We start from the raw sequence: 16,775 nt of genomic DNA, 5'->3' as shown, positions 1-16,775 counted from the left end.
CGAATTTTAAGACACCAATGCTGTTAAAAATATTCTTTCATAGATACTGACAGACGATTAAGAAGTGGATAATAATACTAGTTACTGACAGACGATTAAGAAGTGGATAATAATACTAGATTCACAGATTTCGTTAAAGGTAAGGATTACTGTTAAAATAGTTGCAAAAAACCGCTGAGCATTAAAAAGATACAGGGGTGAATTATGATTTTAATTTACCCCCTTATAGCTCAAACAAAGTTATCGGTACCGCGCTTATAGGATTAATAGGCGAACTCTGGACATTTGAATGGTAAGACCTTTTCCCAAGTTATGATTAACATTTATTTTGAGTAAACTGAGGACACACATATATAGTCATGTCCCTCTTTTTACAGAACCTGCATAATAAAATCGGAAATTTAACTTTAAAGAAACGGAAGGAACATACTATTAAATTGAGAACTGAAACTTAGAGAAAGGTAAAAAAACTTCACTTAAACTGTAGGGAAATGGACTTTGAGTAGATATGAAGAGTAAAACAATTACTTCTGGGGTTGAAGTGGCGGTGATCAACAGGACGAAGCGGGGGGCTCCATACCACTCCATAGATTAAGATAGATGAGTAAATAATTTTTGTAAAACTTTTGTGAAAATGTATGTATTAGTGTACAGATTGTGTACAGAAGGCTATAGATCCGAATGATTTTGATGTGTATTACTTGATGACACTGGGAATCACCAATTTATAAATTCGAGACACGAATGTATTGGGAACTCTATGCCTGTCTTTCACTCAGGTGGTGTTAGATTAATTAATATTAATATTTTCTAATTATTACAGTTGGTTGTAAATAGCTAAATATACAAGGTTTTTATTTTACTTTATACATTCATTCTGGTTTGCAGCCCTGATGAAGTTGTTTTAAACAACGAAACACGTGTCGGCTGACCTGCTTAAAAGGCTGATCTGACTACAGAAAATATTGAAACTGATGAACTGAATCAAGAGAAATAAATATGGACTAATCTACACTGGATTCTGGTGTCTAACTAGTGAATGTATTCAATGGACAATATAAGAATATTGTGACTAAGTACTTTGAGAGTGTTATTTAATATAATTTTTTGCTCTGCAGAAAACCTTTTGAACTGTTTTGAAACAAGATGATTAAATTAAAGTGGCAGTCATGTTTGCATGGAGGTAGGCAGAGACGTCAACAAAGACCATAACAACATGTTAAGACTTTGACCAAGGGAAAAAGACAGAAATGCAGAGAAGGAGGAAGAGAAAGATATGAAAACAGTGGCCATGGAGGAAGCCCACATCTTGAGTGAGAGAGAGACAGGAAGAGTAGGGTGCCGAAGAAAAACCTGTGAGATATAATCAAGCCTGGGAAGTCTAGGCATTTTGAAACCCCTGCATTTTGTTGCAACACAATACAGCACCAGCAGCAGACCACTGAAAAAATCTTTGTACCCTGTACTTATTATTTGATTTATTACAAATTAAGCATAAGGTTATCAATGTTTTCCCAATGCAGGTAATAGCTGTTCCCAAAACTTCGTAAATGTGGTCTTCTCCAAAAGAATAAAGAATTCTAAATCATAAAAAATGTTTGTATCTTTATACATCCAGTGAGGTAGTCTCACAGTCTTCAACACCAGATGATAACCACTTGTGTGTAGCATGTTGGGGACAAGAGTGTAGCTGTCAGAAGGGCAGAGGGAGCACTGGAACAAAAGCCCAGTGGTCTGAGGCCCCCCTCAGGCTCCGGTTATGGTTGTTTTTTGTTACTAAACTATGGCTAAAGGGTATTTTCCGGAGGGGACATGGCACTTTTGCTACGCCACGGGTTGGGAAGCCGAGAGATTTCCTTAGCTTTTAAGAGGAAGGTGGATATCAGGGAATCCTTTTGATCATACAGGGTTATTCTACAGAAATTGTGACAAGGCTCAATAATCAGAAAACCACTTTTTTGCAGTTCTGACCCTTAATATTTTTTTGTAGCGATAGCTCGACCCCCACATTTTACACGCAGTAAACTGATCCTTCTGCATTATTGTACGTTTCCATTTTATGAAAGTGCACCTGGGCAAACAACTCAGAGCAGCTGACTCCAGAGCATGTATGTGTTACACATTTTCAGGTTGAGGATCCCCCTATGGCAGAGCTAGTCGCCCAACAGCTAAATTGGGTTTTGAAGGGCCAAGTGATGGTTTGAACAGTCCCATTTCCACCCACGTGTGAGGCCTTTATCCCGCCTCCTAACGACAGGGAGGGGGTTCTTGGAAACAGACAAGGAGAAGTGTGACCTTAATTTTGAGATCAGGGCCCTAAGAGCACCAGTAGCAGCCAATATTAGGGCAGAGTGGCGGGGCTCAGAGAGACAGACGACAATACAAAAACACAACTTATCTGCCCTGCCTGCCGCATCACCACTCTTCTGCTTCTCACTGCAGTACAGGTACCCAGCCTCCCCTGCGGCCAATCCTAATGCTGTATCGTCAGGACTGGCCTGAGCGCCCTGGATTTGCACTCCCAGGAAGACTGGGAGCTTGTGCTTTGCTGCTTCCAACCCGGCAATGAAGCCGGGTTGAAGACAGCTCAGTGCACGTGATGATTTGACCGTCCTGAGAGAAAAACGGACATGCGCACTGATAGCAGTGCACCTACCACTCCTCCTGGTGACTGCCCCCGCGATGAGCCCATCCCCAAGACTCGGCCGGACAAGAACTTGCAAAAATAAAACAATAGTAAACCTGTTTTATTATCATTTTATTTTTCAAATTTTGGAGGCTGCTGGTGCGGGGGGCATGCTCCTCCGCCATAGCAGAGGAACCGCCGCTGAAGAGCACACCTACACGGCATGCGCTAGAGTAACCCCTCATCCCGTCGTCTGGAAGCTATAAATGATTAGTGTCGATATGGCCAGTTAAAACCTTCGGCCCCAGTGCATTTGCACCTTCTGCACTTTTGATACCTACAATCCTGCCCAGATCAGCAGGGCTTATATATAATATGAGGAACTGCTCAGTATCTGCAGCAGACGTGCATATCGGCCTGACTACCACAGAGTGCAGCTGGGTGCAGTTTATGCACTACAAGTCACCACTTACAGACTGCTGCCTCACAATGGCAAGGAGAGAGATCTTGAAAATAAAGCAACACACTGAAAAGTTTCCAAGCACATGCTTTGTTTTCGCTGGCATGTGTGGTTTGCACACATTTTGGATATTTAAGAGATTACATTCCTTGTGCATTGCCAAAATACTCAACTGTAAAGTACAAAAGACCTGATTTTGGCTGTACGGTTTGAAGGAAACTCCAAGAAGTATTTGCCAGCATGAGTAAACTGAACATACACAATACCTGTTAACACACTCATTTCCTGGATTAGCAGCAATTTGCTACCGGTCTCCCAATGTTAGTCATTTTCCTTATAAAAGAAAATGTGATGGTTAAATGATTAACAGTTTAAAAGAAACGCTTTTGAAAATGCACATTCTATTAATTTCCCTTACCGATCAATCTGCCACTGAGCATCAGCGTAAAAAGTAAGCCTTTCAATTCTCTCATTCTTGGCAAAGTGGAAACGCTTAGGCAAGTGCTGTTTGAGGTAAGCTTTGAAGTGCTGGTCTGGGGCCTTGCACTAAAAAGGATGAAAACAAAAGTTTCATGAATGGGATCTCGCTAAACGTATATTTAAGTACATCGCTCCATTAGTCATAACACACCTCTGGGTCTCTACCTGATATTACTTTATTCCCAGTGGTCCAGGGTATAATAAAAAACGAGTGGATAACTAAAAGAGAAAGTTAATTTTGTCTCAGTTATCAGCTAGGTCGACATGTTTCAGCCCATGTCAAACAATTGTGTGGCTTTCTTCAGGACCTTTCTCACAGTGAATTAAAAATTGTAGTGTAGGTGAAAAAAGTGAAAAGTGAGTGGCAAAAGATAATTACGCCACATGTATATGTGAGACGCAATTAACCATCTCTTTTAGCTATCCACTCATTTTCTATTATAACCTGGACCACTGGGAATAAAGTAAATATCAGGTAGAGACTCAGAGGTACTTTTAATACACCACTTCATCACACTCTCACTCAAAAAACTCCTGCTTCACTGTAATCAGGTGTCGCAGCACAACTGAGTAGCATTCAGCTACTCAGCTGGGAACCCGATGATGAAGCATGACACCAACTAGGTTGGTGTGTGAGAGTTCTTCTAACAAACACTTCCGGTGCCGGACACTGCAGTGTCGGACAAACTGCTAGACAGGTCTGTCCTAGTTGTTTTCCTGTAGTTCTACTATATAAGGGACAATAACATAACATCAAATAAAAAAAATAAAAAAGTAGGATCTTAGGCTAATTTAATAAATGACTGTGGCCTCCTCCATATGGGATATATCCCGTCAACCAATATGATTCCGGCATAAATGTCTTGAGACTGTAATTATGGGATAGGAGCCTTCCAACGGATGTAAGGATATATGGCCCATCACTTTACAGTTTAATAACCACATATGCATCTGATAGGCACTGACGATAAGCAGAGATGATGAACAAATTTCAAACTACCATATTTCTTATAATATATTATGTTATATTCTTGTGAAAATTGCACAGTCCGCAATTAGTACAGCCTTGGAGTTCTAATGGAGTCTAGGAAACTAGGATCAGAGTTGGCTGAGAAAAGATGTGCTATCTGTTCTGTATTTGTGCTTCATTTACTGCTTCCTGTATGTCTTAGGCGTATGAGGTTGTTCTACTAAACCCACTTGGGCCCCGATTACAAGATGCTCATTAAATTCCGACCAATGCGCAATTATGATTTCAGTTTTATTTAACGCATCCGCATATTTATGGGTTTGTTAAATATCTCAACAATCAGTAAATTTCAAAAGGTCGAGCCTCCCAAAATTTAACAGGGAAAAGCATATGGCATTTACCGCGTCATGCAGATTTTGGTGCATTGAAAGCCACAATCTGAAGGTTATTCCCAGTGACTCATAATGGGTGCAATTCATCACATCCAATAAATAACTAATCCCCTGGTATTGGTACTTACCAAGTGTGATAAATGTCACCTGTACTTGTAATCAGGCCCAAATGCGCGTCAACCCTACATCACTGTGTTTGTAAAACGCTTGCTCCCTTGAGGTCATCGAGCATGGATCCAAATGTACGAGTTACTTACCTTCGGTATCTGGTAGAGACGATTCTAGCCGCAGATTCCTTAACGTAGAATTATCCGCAGGCATGAGACTGGATCCGGAAAACTTTTCTGCCACAGCATCCCTGCGCGCCGGGGGGACGGCACCATGTGACTTCGCCCTGACGGCGTCCGTGTACGTGACGTAAGCGAGAAAACATAAGTTTATGTTTTTGAAATTTTTATTGCGCGCAAATACCCGAGGGTGTCTCGGCGCAGATCGGACTCCTGAGATGAAGCTGCCTCATAGTTATTGGTCAAATAACCAAGTTTTCAGGAGTTTTCTAAAAATGGTAAGGGTTGGACTGGTTTTAATAAGAAGGGGAAGGGAGTTCCACAGCTTGGGGGTGGCAACTAGAAAACGCCTGTCTCTCCAGCTGGCAGTCCTGGTACGCGGGACAGCAAGAAGATGGGTGCTAGCAGAGCGAAGATGTCTTTGTGGTGCATAAATTCGAAAGGCATCTTTGAGGAACCTTGGTCCGGAGTCATGAATAGCTTTGTAAGCAATGCAAGGAGCTTTGAATTTTATGCGATTCTTAACTCTTAGCCAATGCAGATGGCGTATAGCCATGGTGGTTGAGCGACGACTGGGGATGTTAAGCAGGATTCTGGCCGCTGCATTTTGCACGGACTGCATTTTTGCTAAAATCTGTTCCTGTGTGCCAAGAAAGAGGGCATTGCCATAGTCCAATTTTGAGAAGACAAGAGTGGTAATCAAAGTTTTCCCAGCTCCTGCCGGGAGGTACCGCAGCAGTTTTCTAATTTTTCTTAGCATGAAAAATGATGAAGAGATCACCTTGTTCACATGGTGTTTGAACAGCAGTTTATTATCGAACACAACGCCGAGGTTTCTGACCTTGGCAACCGGGGTCGGGGGTGGACCCATTTCACTGGGCCACCAGCTGGAAGACCATTCTGGTGCAAGGTTGCCAAAGGTCATAACCTCGGTCTTGTCCGAATTTAGCTTCAAGCAATTACTGGACATCCATGAACTGATGGTCCTCATTCCTTCCTGAAATCTTGCAGCCACAGCTGGCCCGTCTTTGTGTATTGCCAACACCAATTGGGTATCATCCGCATAGGTGGTTAAGCGGAGACCCTGAGCTTTAATGACTCTCGCCAAATCTGCCACATATATATTAAATAGAGTGGGACTTAGTGCAGAGCCCTGCGGCACCCCACACGGTAGGGTAAATGTTGGCGAGTAGAAGGATCCTAGTTTTACTGCCTGGGTACGATTTGCCAAAAAGGAGGCAATGAGGTCCTTGGCCTGATGGGTCACTCCCAGGGAGGTGACACGGTCGATCAGGATGGAATGATCGACCGTGTCAAAGGCGGCAGAGAGATCTAGAAGAACCAGAACCAATAAGTCCCACCCCGGCGCGCCTACTTCAGTTTTCTTCTGAGAATTTTTCCACACCACAACTCGGAGCCCTCACAAACAAAACTGTGAGAATACTGGAACAGTGTGCGAAAAAAACAGCTAAACCGAAGGGGAGAAAAATGAATGGTGGGGAATAGCACCACTCAGAACAGTGCTAGGCACAGTGACACCAAAAGACATGGAATGAAAGGACAGAGCACAGCTACTGTAAGCAACCCTGCAAACAAATACAACTGCAGCCACCCCTCTGGGGGCAGAAACATGTGAAAAATTGCACAGCAGACGAAGAAGTCTGCAACCCCTTTACCCGAAACAGAGAAGGGTACCAAGGCCAGCACTGAAGAGGAACGACAATTCATCCCCAGACAACCCCAGCAAGGAGAGACAGCTTCTGAAAAGAATTAAGACTCGAGACCGCGCCAAGGGACTTCAACCCCAAGGACTACAAAAAAAGCAGAAGTGAAGGTCTCTACCTGATTTTTCTTTAGAAGTCCAAGTCTCGAAAGGAAGAAGGGCACGATCAACCTCCCACTGGAGACCAGGGTGTAGAGGCGCAGAAGCACCCATGACACCATCCACCAATCAACAGAAAGGAAGGGATGGAGCAAACCACAAGACGAGCATCCCCTTAGGGAGGGAGTAGAAAAGGCACTCGCAGAGGACAACCACCCGGAGGTAGACGAGTGCTTAAGACCAACGAAGAGTCCTCGTAGAACGGGGAGGAAGGGCAGGTCGTGAAGGAAATTTGCGGCTAGAATCGTCTCTACCAGATACATCATTACCGAAGGTAAGTAACTCGTACATCTGATAGAGACTACTAACTGCAGATTCCTTAACGTAGAATAGATACCCTAGCCATACCCAAGGGGAAGGAGGGTCTGCGAGAGGACCTCTCCAGCCTGGACTTAACACAGGGCCCCAATAGGGATGAATCAAATGGACTAGGAGAACAGCCCCCCCAGGCAAAAGAGAACCTCACCATCTAGAAGTCCACCGGCCCCAGGGGGGATGCGTGAAGACGACAAAAGAGGCGGCCCCGCCTTCACTCAGCAGAAGGAAACTAGGACAAGGCAAAAGGAGGCCAGAGCACCCCAAGGCCAGTCAAGGTACCAAGGATCTCCAACAGAAGTCCCAGAGGTACAGGCAATGTAGAAGACCACCAAGGAAGAAGAGCTACCCAGAGACTCCAAGGAGAAGAGGTAGAACGAAGGCAAAGCCCCCACCCACCGGGAAGCACACCCAGTGAAGAGGGCAGCCAAGCCTATCACAGCTGGAAATCAGCAGACGAGACTGAACGGCGCCACAGTAATAAGGCAGGCGGGAGAAGAAGGACGTAAACTCACAAGGCTCCCGCAAAACAAGAAGCAGGAGCTCCAGGCCCCACCCCCGGCCACAGAACAGAAGAGCAGGTGGGCACAGCCAGCTGCTGATTAATGCCATGAAACTATACACCCAGACCACGTCGGACTAAAAACAAGGGCAATGCCACCAAAAAATCCAGAGCGACCCCTAAAAGGAGACCGCACCGAACAGAGCCGATCCACTAAGAAGTGCGATCTGGAGGAACAAGTAGGGTGGACCAAGCTGTCAACATAGGAAATTATCCCGCCTGGAACACCAGACAGAGGACCAGACCAAACGGGCAAAAACACTGCAGCACCATGCCGTAGATGGCCAAGCCACGCCCAGGTGAAGAGGGATGGCACCACGGAATACAACAACACCAGGAAAGGCGAGGAACCCGCAAGGGGCAGTCCACAACCTCCCAGCGGAAGCCACGCCTATACGATAGCTACAAGTACCCCACATAGGGTAGGACACGTCCCAAGAAGTCATGGGAATCACTCTTAGGGAAGAAATCCTGAATCAGAGAACAAAACAATAAAACCTGTGGCAAAAACTACAGAAGGCTTCATAATCAGCCAAAAAGTTGCCAAAAGGGGGCTGAACCAGCAACCAACTGAAGAGAGGGGCCAACTAAGGGACCCCAAGGGCACAGCAAACTTCACAGAAAGTTTAACAGCTACTCCAAACACTAAATACCAGGAGCAAGTGGGATAACACCTCCCACCAAGTCCTGGAGGCTCAACAAAACCACCTACTGAGGAAGAGGAGGAGGAGGACGGAGCAATGCAAGAAGACGCTGAATGGTGGAGTCTGCATCAGAATTAAATAGAAGGACCCCGTCAAAAGGCAGGTCCAACCAGACGCTATCTAATATTTTCAGGAAAAACAGCATCACGTAGCCAAGCATAGCACGGCCGAGAGCATCGGCAATATCCAAGGCCGCATCAAGAATAAACGCGGCCAACTCCCTACCATCCAACACATGGTCCCGCAGATCAGCACTGGCACCCTCATGAGAGACTCCACAGAGTCCCACAGACTGGAAATAGCCCTGGACAACACACACAAAGTGTTAAGCGCCCGCAAGTCAGGTCTGGAAGAAGCGAAGACATTACGCTCCCATGAATCCAACCACCCGGCCGCCAGAGATGGAGGAAACAATACCACAGGCAACCACGGAAAGGCATTCCGCAGAAGAGCGCCTTGAGTAGAAGGGTAGAAATAAAGACATACCGGGTCGTGCGGAGCAGGACGGTGGCGATGCAGTAGCACCTGAGGTACCGGATCGCCTGTGGCAGGGCACCCCCAAGCCCCCATTAGAGAATTATGAAATGACGCTTCAAAGGGAAGGAACAACTCCCGTCCACCAGAGCCCTGGTGGAGAACTTCTAAGAAGTTGTCCGTAGGAAATGGAGTGACAGGTTCACCCATCCTCAGAATACCAGCAGCCGTGGAAATAGCCCGAACAAAGGCAACACTGGCTTCAGTAGGGCGTGGCAGAGGAGAAATTAATTCCTCTGTGGGTGATGGCTGCAGACTGAGCTGCCCATCCCCAAGTCCAGGGGGGAGCGGCCTGCCCCGGAATAGAGGAGAATCCACAGATGAACCTGAGGGGCCTCAGGGGAAGGCGGAGAGGCCAGTGGAAAAGCCAGCCGCGAGCCACGGAAAGAAGGGTTTGAGGATTTAGGCCATGGGGACGGCGAGGAGCCCTCCCTGGAAGATGCCAGTGAAAAGGCAACAATACGGCGACCTGTCTCCGGGGAGGAACACACCAACAGATGACAGACCTCTGGAGAAGAAGGGACCTCAGGATAGGAATCAAGAACCCGACGCCGACGAGGCTCCGTGGAGTCCGCCATCTGCGTCTGATCAACGTCGACCAGTGCCAGAGTGAGTATATGTTGCGCAGGGTCGACTTCTGCCACCACGTGCTCTCCAGGAGAATGGGGCGGGGTCGACGCCGAAAAGGAACCGGCTCGGCCTCAGACGGGGCAGCCGCCCGTGTTGAGGTCCAATAGGGACTTGGGAAAGCGCCCCAGGAAGAAGGCTCCCGGTGCCGAAACGGCGCTGGCTCGACCTCTGGTGAGGCAGCCACCTGCTCAGAGGACCGAGGGGGACTCAGGCCAAGCCCGGAGTCCTGGCAATCTCCCGCAATGCCGTAGGGATTTGCGGCAAGGCAGGGAGGCCAAGCGCTGAAGAGGGGAGCCCCAAAGGACCACACCTCGACGACACCACCCTCCGACGGCCTGAAGCCTAAACCTTCGGGCCGGAACGGCCGGCGACTCCACGGAAGTCCCCGCGCGAGGCAAGGGATCCGCGGACATCTCAGGAGGTGGAGGAAGGGCCAAAGAAGCCTGCGCAGCCGCAGCGTAGGCTGTCATTTGGGCCCTAGTCGCCTCTGCGCCGGGAAACGACGGGTAGGAGGGCAACAAGCGGGGGCGCATGTCCCAGGGGGAGTCGGCGCCCACCGCAGAGGGAGGATAGGGCCTTGGAGACAAACCAGCCAGTGAGCCACGCCCTAGGGGCCGCGGCGAGAGATTATCTCGCAGACAAAACCGGCGGCTCCTTGCTTGCGAGGTAGGGGACTGACGCTGGAATGACACCGACCTGGACAAGCACACCAACAGCAACTTCACCCGGCGCTCCCGCCGTGATTTAGGCTTAAGGTGCTAGCAGGCGTCGCAACTCTCCGAGTCGTGGTGCTCCCCCAGGCACCACATGCAAATCGGATGAGGGATTGTCGTCGACATGGGACGTGCACAGAAGGTACACAAATTGAAGCTAGAAGGCCTGAAAACAGGCCAGGACACAATCCGGATCAGCATTGCACGCGGAAAAGAGAAAAAACTGATGTAGGCACGCCGGGGTGCGACTTATGTATCCTCGCTGCCATCACGTATGCGGACATCGTCAGGGGGGAATCACGTGGTGCCGCCCCCCCGGCGCGCAGGGATGCTGTGGCAGAAAAGTTTTCCGGATCCAGTCTCACGCCTGAGGATAATTCTACGTTAAGGAATTTGCAGCTATTAGTCTCTATCAGATCTCAAAAGTATCATTTAAAGAGGTAGGTTTTTAATCTTATTTTGATAGATAGTAGGTCTTCACATAAGCAGAGGCCAGAGGGTAGACTCTTTCATCATGTTGATCTCTGTATGGGAAGCCCTTTCTCCCGGTTCACAATCGACTTATCCAGGGTTTTCAGTGGGATGAAAAAACTGAGGGGACTCTCTAAGAGGCGTGGCTGATGTAATTAAGGGTGTGGCTTAAAACATGTAAACTAAAAATCTGTGCTTAGCATAGTGTGCCCCCCGATTGGTATTTTGCTGCTTCTGTCATTGCATCCAGATATATAACAGAAAAAGTAACATTACACCTACAACAAGCCAGGACTACTGACTTCTTCAATGGTTGTTATTTGCATATGCTACGGCTTCATTGTATATAACATTAAAAATGCTTCAGTTGTGAAATGATGAGGCAGTGAAAAAACTATGACGAGTCTCTTTGACCCTACATCCAAGGCAGTGAAGAGAGGTACTGCTGCAGGGTTTTAAAAAAAGTGTTCCTCCCCGAGGATGCGGGCAAAACTGGAGTGCCCGATAGGTACCAGTATCAGCACCTGCGTTTTAGAACTGCTGGTGCTGAGCACTGGCAGGACCCAGCCCACTTAAAGCCCTGGATTTATCCTATGTTGGGCTAGAAGTAGCTACTACTTAGAAGACAGATCTTACTGGTTGGTATATTAGGAGCCTGCTTTTCAAATAATCGGGCACAGATCTATGCATTGCTCTATGTGCCTGTGTTAGTGATTCACTCAGAATTCTCCTATTTGCAGAGAGTCAGTGCACACCGTTCCCTGCAGCACCAAAGGAAAATGTTCGCATACAGGTAGAATGGGCAAAGATAATTCAAAACTTCCCACAGAGCAACAAAAGGGGCTACAACCCCCCGCCCCCACCCAAACTCTAGATGGCTATTCCTATGAGTGCAACCACCAGCAGGAAAGGTGAATTACGAGGCTGCATCACAAGTAGGGGTCATGGAGAGTGGCAGCCAGGGACAATGCAGGCGGATGATTCATGCTACAGGAGGGCGGGGACACAGCGTGCGGTTCAGGAGAAGATCGGCTTGGCATCTGCACCCTAACCACAGTTTCCTGTAGCCACAAAAATAGCTGACCCTGCCCAATATTAGTTTCATATTCAATGAAGATAAGTACGAAAGGAAATGGTGTGGCCTGTAACTCGACATGCACCATCAGCGGTTACACATTTCCAGTAGCCGGGTACCCACGGACTCCGGCGGCACCCAAAACAGTTACCGAAACTGCTAGGAGTAGGAGACTACTGAGGCCTTGGTGTAGTGACCGGACCTTCAAATTAGGATATTTCCAAAACCTCTTTGTTCATAACTCCAACAGTTATGGAATTAGGACAATCTCCTCTAGCAACTCTAAGGGGTGCTAAGCCACGGGATAGAGGCCAGGTTTCCTCAAGAACTTTTGGAACCGAAAGAGACAGATAAAGTTACCCCCACAGGCAAATGTTGGGACGGGGATAACGCAGGCTCACTATCGTCCACAGGTGAAGGCCGAAAGGACTTACCACCGTCTCAGATATTGTTAAACTGTAGATCTGGTTTCCTGGGCAGATGGGAGGGATGTACTCATGCCTTTGGGCCAGATGCAGTCAGGCAGGAGGTGCCACACAGGTTGCCTCAGGCAGTTGGGAAAAACCTTTACTGGGGTAGGCCACTGTACTGGGAAATCACAGTCCAGCGTCCCCCATTGGTAGGCCCCTCTGCTCAGGCAAGAGCTCCACAGTCCTGCCCAGCCTGAGTCCTAGTCTGGGTTGAAGATTCTATTTTCCATGGGAATAGGATATCAGGAACCCAAAACCCAAGGGCTAAAGATGAATGTTCACCACTTTGACTTTCAGTGCAGCTTAATGGATGACTCAACATTTGAAGATTCAAAATTATAGCTCTCCTGTATCAATTGACTCAATGAAGGATCTCCCATCATGAAGGACTGACTGGCATTAATTTGACAATTATATGCTTTGATTAATAATGTGTTTTGTTAACATTTTGCCTCACTCCCTGTGTTGGTTAGAATTGTATTGAAAGATACGAAGTACTTTTTCTCTTTCTGTCTAGAGAAAGGAGTCTTTGTGGTTTAACCTAAACAGCAATACAGTGAGTCCATACTAACAGGAGGAAAGAGCATCGGGGAGCCAGTTAAGTTCCAGTGTTCTACAAAGTCAGCCCAATGGATTGCATTATAAAGAGGGGACAAAATGCTTCTGTGTGGCCCATCACATGTGGAGCAAAATTCGGCATGATAGTCCTAACACCACAGAATTACTGATGTGGGGAATTTTAGTGAGGGTGTGTAAGGAGGTAGGCGTGTGTGTGTTGTGATGCCATTGATAAAATTATTATTCATGTCATGCGTGAGACTATGATTAGTGTAAGGGGGGGGGGGGGAGTAAAAATCTGTAGCTAAGCCTACAGGGTATCAGGTACTTTTAGGTAATAACATTTAGAACCGCTTGATAATGGATTTTTTTCAAGGAATTTCAATATTTATTCTTTTATGAATAGGGAAGTTATTTTTCATGGTACAGAAACTTAACTTTAACAATTGTAATGTCATAGTCTGGTAAAGTTTCCCTTTGCCCTACCCGGACAGTGGTTGTCACAGGGTACAAATTAAAACTGTTCCCTATGTTCACAGGGCCCAGTCTGTGGACTAAGTCCTTTGGCCACGCCTGGTATGTGGTTTTCACTGGGTACAAACAAGTACGTAAGGCCCTAACCCGTGGTCCTGCCTTATGTGAAGATTACACAGGGCATGCCCTACAGTTATGCCCTGTGTGCACCCACCACACATACATACACATACCCACACAGACAAACACTTGGCATGGTATGATATGGCCAGCTGGTGTATACATGCCATTGAGCAAATGTCTGAGAATTCAAGCAGGTCAAAGATTTTACACATATATTCAGATCTGTTCCAGTTTATGATCTTGTGAATATGGTATTAATGAACTTAAATGCAAATCCAAAAGGTTCGAAGGCATCTTCTCGAGTATGCTCAACAAAAACTCTGTATGCATCAAGGCCACCATTTCAATATAGGTGAGCACGAACATTGATTGACAGGCAAATATAACAACGAATTAGCAGCAACAACCACGTGCACAAGCTAAGGTCAAGTGGTATCGGTAGAGTAAGACTTCTAACATTTCCACAATTGCCAATTTTGTATCTGGAAACAAAATATCTAAACAGCTAGTATGGGATCAATATTTTAGTTAGTATTCATCCTCTTAGTTGCAATGTGGTCAAAACAAGAGACATCCCCGCAAACACATAATATTATGAATGCTAACAATTAGTTTGCCAGAATAAACTTTCTTGTGGAATAATGTCTTATCTCAACAAATGATTTTAGCTGAAATTAGAAACTGGGCTGCACTTACCGTAAGATTTCGGGCAATTCCTTCATAATCAACTAGAAGATCAAAGAACAGGAATTAAAATTTCTTCATATGCAGAAATCACACATGAAAAGTTATTTTTTTACTTGTCTTTTATTCAGTATCACACAGATGTTACATTACATGTTGTCATATCAGGTCAGGAAGCAATGAAAAATGAAATCACAGTTTACACATCAGGTAAGGGGTACAGGATGTCACTGAGGTCTTAATGTTCGCCCAAGTGCTCAGCTCACAAGCGTCACTGAGCCAGGTAACCCACTAGGCCACCAGGGATTTATGTGGGGGGGTTGCCCCTCTTGGAAGCGTGCCGACCGCCCCCTCCCTGGAGGACATTGTTTTTTGTGGGGTTTTTTTGAATGCAAAAAAAGATGAAAACAATGGTGAAATTGTCTGGGAGTTGGCCCGCCCACTGGACAGGCTGAAGCCCTGGGGGGCACCCAAATGTGTTTGGGGAAATCTGTTTTCAAGGGGGCGCAATTGTGGCCCTCAGGGAATCACATTCCCCCCCAAAAAAGTAAAGAAATGTTGGTGGGGTCGACCATCAGTACATGGGTCAACCTCCTTTGTGGGTCATATATTGTTTTTCAGTTTTTAAAAAAAACGTCTGTTTTCCCCTAGGGGGCAGAGTCAGAGTGTGTGCCCCCTACCCCCCCCCCCCCTCCCCAGGAGCAACACACTTGGTAAAACAAGATGAATTATACATATACATACCATCTGAAGGTTATGCAGCAGATGGTAGATGTATGTGGCATATGCCGTATACTGCAAAGGGATGAATGTGTTTGCACACAGTAGAAGGGTAAGTATAACGGGTATATGCAGGGTGGACGGAAGGGTGTGGCTCTCCACAGGTTCCTCTACATGTCTAGTTTTAAAAACGTACAGCTTTCCCTGGTTTTCCTAGGTGCTGACTGAAAATCAACAGCTACCCACACTGGAAAAAAGAGTATTTTCAGTGGCCAATGTGGTGCGTCCATGTTTGTTTTGGCCTGTTTCCTGTCGCTGGAACTTACCGTTTTTCACACAAGTGAAGTACCATATTTATCAGAAGGCATGGGAAAGCATAGAATAGTAGAACTTTTGTTATCACCAACTGGAATTTGCTGCCTTTATGCCTTCCAAATGTAAGTAATAAGACATTTTGAAAAAAATACCCTCTAAATCATATGCTAGTACGAGTAACCACAAATTCAGAAAAGTACAAATGTACTAGTTACTTACCTTCAGTAACGATGTATCAGGTAGAGACAATTCTAGCTGCAGATTCCTTAACATAGAATTATCTCCAGGTGCGAGACTGGATCCGGAATTGGCACAGCATCCCTGCGCGCCAGGGGGACGGCATCACGCGACTTCGCCCTGGCGTTGTCCGCGTACGTGACATCAGCGAGGTCACATAAGTCCCACCCTGGCGCGCCTACGTCAGTTTTCTTCTGAGAACTTATCCGCACCACAACCCGGAGCCATCAGACAAAACTGTGAGAGTATGGGAATAGTGTGCAAAAGAGCAGAAAAAGTGGAAAAAGGAATGGTGACAAACAACACCATAAGGAGCAGTGTCAACATAGCGGTACCCAAAGGCAGGGAATAGAAGAAAGAACAGAGTACAGCCTTGAGCAGCCACCCTGCCAGTACGTAGACAGCGCCCCCTGGAGACAAGGAACATATTTAAAATGTCATTACAACATGTAGCAGGGCTACAACCCCAACCAAGAACAACGAAGGGGAACCTGTCCAAGACAAACAGGAACGACAAACCTCCAAGGCAACCCCAGCACAGAGTGCGACAACCCCCCAAGGAACAAAGGGTATAGGCACAGCCAGATGTCCCCAACCCAGAGGATAGCAGAGGGGCCAGAACCCTCAGTAACAAAAGGGGAGAGGGAGGGGAAGGAAAGGAGTGAAGGCAAGCCCCAATCCTGGAGCAACCAGAGCAGAGGGGCAAAGGAGTACCTATAAACCCATTCTCCAATGTGCCAAAAGAGGAGGAAAGGAACAAGAAACAAGATGTATCATCCCGTCAAAAAAGAGCGAAAGAAAGCACTCACAGACGACATAGCAACCCACCGGGAGGCTAGTAAAGAAGACCAAGCCAAAGGTCCTCGCAGAACGGGGAGGAAGGGCGGGCCGTGAAGGAATCTGCGGCTAGAGTCATCTTTACCAGATACATCGTTACCGAAGGTAAGTAACTCGTACATCTGATAGAGACCACTAGCCGCAGATTCCTTAACGTAGAATAGATACCCTAGCCATTCCCACGGGCAAGGAGTGTCTGCGAGAAGACCCCACCAGCCTGGATATAACAAAGGGTCCCACAGGGGACTAGTCCAAT

At 46.7% G+C, this 16,775-nt stretch overlaps 1 protein-coding gene across 1 annotated transcript in view; it reads right to left on the bottom strand.

The window, feature by feature from the left end:
• ENPP1 (ectonucleotide pyrophosphatase/phosphodiesterase 1) overlaps positions 1-16,775 on the bottom strand; it is a 739,100-nt gene that overhangs the window by 160,276 nt on the left and 562,049 nt on the right. Inside the window, exons 14-15 of the mRNA XM_078649218.1 lie at positions 14,423-14,454; positions 3,505-3,632 (exon numbers count right to left, since the gene is read on the bottom strand). Of these exons, the coding sequence (XP_078505344.1) occupies positions 3,505-3,632; positions 14,423-14,454 (160 nt within the window). The remainder of the gene's footprint in view (positions 1-3,504; positions 3,633-14,422; positions 14,455-16,775) is intronic.

Source organism: Lissotriton helveticus, chromosome 6 (genome assembly GCF_964261635.1).
Source record: "Lissotriton helveticus chromosome 6, aLisHel1.1, whole genome shotgun sequence".
Lineage (NCBI taxonomy): Eukaryota > Metazoa > Chordata > Amphibia > Caudata > Salamandridae > Lissotriton > Lissotriton helveticus.
The sequence above is the reverse complement of the archived record's forward strand: the minus strand, read 5'-3'. Positions and strand labels throughout refer to the sequence as shown.